This window comes from Triticum aestivum, chromosome 3B (assembly GCF_018294505.1).
Source record: "Triticum aestivum cultivar Chinese Spring chromosome 3B, IWGSC CS RefSeq v2.1, whole genome shotgun sequence".
NCBI classification, from domain to species: domain Eukaryota; kingdom Viridiplantae; phylum Streptophyta; class Magnoliopsida; order Poales; family Poaceae; genus Triticum; species Triticum aestivum.
Window position 1 is genome coordinate 179397883 of NC_057801.1, and position 7014 is coordinate 179404896.

Below are 7014 nucleotides of genomic sequence, written 5' to 3' on the forward strand. Positions count from 1 at the left end.
CTCGGCGGCGGAGGGCGGCGCCGGCGCGGGGCGGCAGAGCCTCGGGCGGCGGCAGGGCGGAGCCCGGGCGCGGGTCGCTGCGCGGGGAGGGCGCCGGCGGCGGGGCGCGGAGGAGGCGGGGCCGGGCGGCACGGCGGCGCGGATCTGGTGGAGGAGGCGGTGACGGGGAGCTCCGGCGGCGTGCCGCGGCGGCGGCGACGCTGGCCGGTGGCGGGCGGCGGGATGGGCCGGCGGCGCGGGGTCGGGCGCCCGCGGGGCGGCGGCGGCGGCTGGGCCCGCGCGGGCCGGGAACGGGCCTCGGCGGGCCGACGGCGGGGCGTGGGTCGGCGGCGCGACGTGGCGCTCCACGGTTCGCTGAGGGGGCGGTGGCGGACATGTCCGGTGGCGGCGCGGACGTGTCCGGCGGCGCGAGGAAGAGGAGGCTAGGGTTTGCACCGGGATTTCGGGGAGGAAGACATATATATAGGTAGAGGGATCTAGGAGAGTCCAAATGAGGAGCGGTTTTCGGCCACGCGATCGTGATCGAACGACCGAGAGCATGGAGGGGAGTTAGATGGGTTTTGGGCCACTTTGGAAGGGGTGTTGGGCTGCAACAAAAGAGGGCTTTACGGTTACCCGGTTAACCGTTGGGGTATCAAACGACCTCCAAATGGCACGAAACTTGACAGGCGGTCTACCGGTGCTATACCAAGGCCGCTTGGCAAATCTCGTTCCATTCCGAGAAAGTTTAACACCCACACAAGAGAAGAGGCAAAAGGGGACGCCGGATGACATAGGAGTGCCGGATTGCAAAACGGACAACGGGGAAAATGCTCGGATGCATGAAACGAACACGTATGCAAAATGAAATGCACATGATGATATGATATGAAATGCATATGATGACATGGCAAAGTGCAACACGCAAGCAAATGACATGGCAACGACGGCGAATAATTGGCAGACACCTGGCGCATCGAATCCGGGGCGTTACAGATGAGGCCCTAGTGCGTATGCTTTTTTCTAAGGAGGATGCACACTCAATTCTGGCTATACCCCTAAAGCAGGGCATGGAGGACTTCATTTCCTGGCATTTTGACAAGAGAGGTCAGTTCTCGGTCAAATCTGCTTATCAGCTGGGGGTCGCCATCCGAGAGAGAAGCCTACACCATGATGCCAGCACTTCTGCTATTCATGAACAGGGATCCCCTTTCTGGAACAAATTGTGGCATTTGGGTGTTCCTGGCAAGGTGCGCTTGTTCACTTGGCGTCTGGCTCATAATAGCCTACCCACAAGACTGAATATCAAGAGAAAACAGATTGAGCTTGACACTCGTTGCCCCATGTGCCTGCGCTTGGATGAAGATGGTGGTCACCTGTTTCTTAAGTGCAAGAAGGTGAAAGCCCTGTGGCGGGAAAGATGCCTGGAAGATATTCGGATAGCCCTATGTGAATGCAAGAGCCCAAAGGAGGTCCTCAGACAGATCTGGACGCTCCCCTAGGAGAAACAGGTGCATGTGGTCACTCTCCTGTGGGACTGGTGGACAGCAAGAAACAAGCTTTCCTTCAGGGCACGGGCTCCGGTGCTTGGGGCTTCATTGCGCGGGATGAGGCGGGCTCTTTCATTGCTGCAGCAGCAGGCAAACTTGATCATGTCCAAAACGCTCTTCAGGCTGAAGCTTTGGCTTGTCTCAACGCGATCGAGGGGGCTGCTGACCTGGGAGCTTATAGGATTGCGTTTGAATCAGACTGTCAGGTTTTGGTGGGGGCGCTGAAGTCAAGAGACTATGATAATTCCTACATTGGTATCCTCCTGTGTGAGGCTCGTAGTTTATGCTATACCTCTTTTGAGGTCTCAGACTTCTTATTCTGCAGGAGAACCTGTAATACTGCTGCACATTTGTTGGCGCAGTTTGGTCTGAAAGCGTCTGTGCCTTTCACCATTTGGGCAGATGATGCCCTGACTGTGTTGCTGGTGTGGTGACTAGCGAAAGTGCTAGGAGCCAAGTATGAGTGGAATAGATTTATTCCCTTTCAAAAAGAAAAAAGCACCACATGTCCAGATCCACGCATAGCAAATGTCGATGTGCGGAGCGGCGACCACTTTTCCAAGGGAGAAAAATTGCCCCGAGGTTGGACGAGGCCTCCAAAACGAGTAGTAGCAAATAACCACCTCGCAGCGACGCATTCGAAGAACAGTAGTCGCTGTCCTCCGGTCGCCGTCAGAAAATACTCCTTGATCTCCGGCCATCTTCTACCCCCTTCGTCCTCGCCGGCGAAGTACCAGCCATGGCATCTCCCTCCTCCTCCTCCTCCTCCGCCTCCTGCTCCTACTCCTACTACTCGTGCCCCGCACCCCACCACCCGCGCTTCCGGCGATCCCTCCGGCGGCCGCCTCTCCCGCGGGCGCGTGCCTTCTCGACGCCGTCCTCCCGCCGACCCTCCGCTGTGCAGGTGAGCTCCTAGATCTCTCGCTCCGCCCCATTCCTCGTAGAGCTAGTTTTTCGCCTAGTTATTGCCGCCGTATTCATCGAAGCGTACAACTCCTACCTACTACGCGGGTGGCGACAAGTGATCTCTCGCATACTTGAGCAAATCCACGAGCTGCCATTTTATTCAGTGTCTTAGCTCGAAATGGTCAGGGTGTTGGTTGTTGAAGTATCGTGTGCAGCTTCAGGGATTTTAGGGCGGTAGTCGTATGCTACTAATACTGGTGTGCGTTTCAGTTCATAGTTCAAACTAATACATGTCACTACAATTTTAGTCGTATACTACTAATACGTGTAACTACGGTGGAACTGATCTAACTGCTATTACCCTTCTGCAGGAGACCCAGCTTGGAAGCATCCCATTGGGGCCCACACGCAGGCGTCGTTCCATTCAAATCACCACATCATTTGATGATGTATTGTGCCGTTTCTCTTCTTCAAATTGAAATAGCAGTGCTACACCGTGAAATAGATTATTTTACTAGTTGCAGTGACTTGGTGTAGGATCTGGGGGATTTCTCGCTAGTGCATCATGACGACGAGGATGATGCATTTGGTGTTGTTTTGTATTCAAGTGAGAGTGATTGGAGCGACGACGAGGTTGTGTTAACCCAAATTGGGGATGTTGAGTTGCCAACGATGATGACCGAGAGGCGCTTCAAGGCGGCAGAGGGAGCGATAACTATTGCTGCCCATAGGCTCGCCACCATTGGGAAAGGGCAAAGGAAGAGCAGGTAAATTATCTAGCTTTTCAGATCACAAGTGTAGCTAATTCAAGTACCTCTACAGCCATAAGTCATATACCATCATAATAATATGGCTAGGTGTCAGCATTGTATTACAACGAGTTGTATTGTATATTGTGTAATTTTCCGGCGAACAGCACACACTTAACGAATATGCAGTTGTATAGTATAGTGTGTAATTTTCCAGGAATAATACACACTTAGGTCTTAGCGAATGTGGAGTAACGGTAATTTATTAAGAGCATATGTGATGACCTTCCAGATTAATATTGTGCTAGAAAGGTTATGTAATTCTTATTCTTCATGGTTAACTGAACACAAAGGGTACCGAACCAATAAGAACAGATAGGCTTTTAGAAATGTGTTTGCTAGTTTCTGACTAAAGTTTCTTACATCAATTCCCAGAACTCAACAAGGGCTGATGAATAATGTTGGGCTGATTGCTTTCCTAGCAGTGCTACTTTTGTTTGTCGACTGGTGTTCATGGTGGATTGTTAGGCTACCTCTGGACTCATTTTATTTGACACGCCCTTTTTTAATATCAGCAGTTCTATCCACATTAGCTGGATTTATTTTTGCACCCATTGCTGATAGAATGAAGATTCATCATTTCCGGAGGAGAGGGAAGCCTATATCTCCATCCTATGGAAAACCAACCCCAGCAATGGGAGGACTGTTCTTCATTCCGATTGGTATTTTGGTTGCAAGAAGACATGTTGGTTCGAACTCAAGTGGAGTAAATGGAGCAGCTATAATAACCATCATATTTGCAGTAGTTGGGTTACTTGATGATATTTCAAACCTTGTCGTGGATCGCAGTCATAAAGTACCTCAGTGGATAAGATTTTTGGTTCAGGTAAGTGATGCTTTTCTCAAATTATATGATGGGGTGCTCTTTACATGTTACAGTAAATGCAACTTAGAAGTAATCTTGTATACCTTGCAGACTGCTGCTGGGATCTACTTCTTTATCTGGTTGGGTTCTGCAAATATTTCAACACCATACAACATGTAAGCATTATTGCAACTGATGTGTGCCTTGAAGCTAGGTCAGTTTAATTTAGTACTTGATCAGTTATGCTATCTTGTGATTGTGGTTGGTTTTCGAGTTGGTGTTCTTAACAGTTAACATGAAAAGCAAAATCTTTCTTAATTGCCTAAAGGTTTGTCAGAGTACAACCCAAGGATCATACAACATTTTATCTGTGGGCTGCGGCCTTCATGGTGTCACTTTATCTTAGTGCGTACTTACACAACTAATCTTGGTTTTTGAACTCACGTTGGTAACCAGTAACAATGTTTACATGTTAATTTTAGAGTGAATGGTGCTTTCCTGATTATACTTTGAAGATGTCTAAGTTCCCACCTCATATCTTGGTATACTGAGCACATTATATGACCCTTAATTCTCTGATCACACATTACAAGGAACAGATATAGAAAATATCACAGTTTTATACTCAGGTTCACTGTCTCAACTTTACTGATTCGACTTTGTTCATGAAGGAAATTCATTGTTCCCCTGCCTCCGCCATTTGGTCTTGCATTCATGGGGAAAGTTTATCTGGTTCTGGCTACAGTATGTTCTCTTTCCATGGGTACTGGAGTAACATTGGTTGATGGTCTTGATGGTTTGGCTGGTGGTGTTGCTGCTTTGGCACTCGTTGGATTGTCTGTTGCCGCTCTTCCGATCTGCTCGGGTACTGTTATTTCTGCCAATTAACATGTTTTCTCAAAGTTGTAATCCCACATCATAATTAACTCCTTATAGCATACTAGCTTTTCCTCCTGTCATCATTTTTTCGATAAAGGGTGACGAACCTATTTAACTCATGACATCATGTAATGGTCTATTGTACCCATTTAATTTCTTCTGGAGCTTTTCATGGATATATGCTCCATTTGCTGAAAAGGGTTCAGCGCAGTGTCTTGAAAGTTCGGAAAAAATGTTATGTGTAGTCATCAGTCAGGGTAGATGGTGTATCATAACTGAATTTCCATAGGATGATGCAAAGGGGTCTTGTTGACCTTTTCAAATTCATCTTCATGATCTTCTACGTTTTGTTGAATCTAACAAGGTCTTGTGTGAATCAACTATTCACAATTGTTGCAGAGCTGAGCGTTTTCGGAGCATCTATGTCAGGTGCTTGCACCGGCTTTCTTTTACATAACAGATATAGGGCCTCAATAGTTATGGGTCGAGTTGGCTCTTTTGCACTTGGAGGAGCACTTGCTACAATTGCAGCATGTAGTGGAATGTTCATTCCTATGTTAATTGCATGCAGCGTCTTCTTTCTCGAGCTACTTGTGGTAATATTGCAGGTATAGTACTGTTTGTATTTATCGTTTTACCTCAATAATTATGATATATGCTTACTGTTGACACCCTTTAGTTACTGTTATAAGCTATTTGCATGTGCAGCGAACTGCATGAGTTGAATTATGATATTTATTGCTTTCCAGTGGATAGTGGTTAAACATCGATCAGTTGATCACTGGATCATTCTGTCTTGGTTAATTGTGTGAATATGCTTTACACCTTTCATCATGAACCTGTATCAAGTCATAATCGACATTTGCTCTGATTCTGCAGCAGTAAACCCTCTAGTTCATGTTATCCTCTATACCTTTGTGGCCCAGAGTCATCAGCCCTATGTGCTAGTTCATTGAGTGAAAGTGGGATGAGAAGTACTGAACAAGGGCCTTCTGTGAAGCCCTTTTGGTATTATTGGCAATTGAAATGCATAATTCTGTTACTTAACTATCAGTTTGTGAACAATGAGACATCACATAGAACATATTTAGCTGGACTTGTTTTTTGCTTCATGATCCGTACTGATAATCCTAGTTTATTCAAATTTCATAAAAGAAGCTTCAGTTATCAATCATTTCTACAGCGCACTGTGTCCATATGTTTGCTAATTGTTTTCGTTCTTCATTCTTGTAAGAACACAATAGTGCAGTGTGGACTATATGTCTTTGTCTAATGGTGCCATTCTAGAATGCAAGATCATAATATATCGTCATGTTTCATTTCTGTGTCAGGTTCCTTTAAGCATGACTCTGAAGCACATCCATGGGACAAACAGATCTTTCCAGCGAATTCTTCCCTCGCATTACTATCTTAGACTGTGGGGCATAAAGGAGCCTTATATCGTGGCGGGTGCATACATCATGACATGCTTCTTAACTGTGTTGGCAGGATACCTTGGTCTTGTCTCAGCGTAAATGTAGAGCATAGGTTATCATTCTTTCATTGCTTCTGTTTCATTTCTGTAGTGTACTTCTAGAATGGTAGATGTTTGAGCCTTCAGCATGCCCGAGCCTACAGCTTGCTGATATACTACAGATTTACAGAATTTTGCGCGTGGAGTTTCTAGGACACCTCAACTGAAGCCGTGCAGTATGGTACCATGGGTTGTTGTATCCTCTGGCTTGCAGAGAACTGTAGCGTTTTTGTATACTGAGCTACTGTTTCAACTGACGTGTTGTTCATCTATCTTTTACTCCCTCTGTCCCAAAATATAAGAACATTTTAACATTACACCAGTGTCAAAAACGTTCTTATATTATGGGATGGAGGGAGTAATACAACTCCACCTCCGAAGCATATTGCACTTCTGTTTTGAAGCAGCTACGGCGGGCAAAAGCCAGCCTGTACAAGTTTCATGTTCATTTTGGAAAGAAAGAAGGCGATACAAACGCAACGGCTAAAGAAAGTAGCACCTGGCACGCGCAAGAAGTTACAGGGAAGAAGTAGGAGAGAACCAGAAACGAGCTACGACAGGCAATCATCACCA

The 7014-nt window shown here is 46.7% G+C and overlaps 1 protein-coding gene across 3 annotated transcripts; it reads left to right on the forward strand.

Moving 5' to 3' along the window:
• The first annotated feature begins 2069 nt into the window (after nt 1-2069).
• Nucleotides 2070-6709, forward strand: LOC123069248 (phospho-N-acetylmuramoyl-pentapeptide-transferase homolog). 3 transcript variants are annotated; one of them, XM_044492051.1, is made up of 8 exons: nt 2070-2433; nt 2807-2884; nt 2973-3202; nt 3620-4070; nt 4161-4225; nt 4721-4914; nt 5328-5536; nt 6260-6709. In XM_044492051.1, the coding sequence occupies exons 1-8, from the start codon at nt 2269-2271 to the stop codon at nt 6440-6442; spliced, it is 1575 nt and encodes a 524-aa protein (XP_044347986.1). In that variant the 5' UTR covers nt 2070-2268; the 3' UTR covers nt 6443-6709. The 3 variants fall into 3 exon arrangements, with proteins under 3 accessions (XP_044347986.1, XP_044347987.1, XP_044347988.1); XM_044492052.1 differs by lacking the exons at nt 2070-2433; nt 2807-2884 and having other exon boundaries at nt 3760-4070; XM_044492053.1 differs by lacking the exons at nt 2070-2433; nt 2807-2884 and having other exon boundaries at nt 3005-3202; nt 3763-4070.
• The last annotated feature ends 305 nt before the right edge of the window (nt 6710-7014 follow it).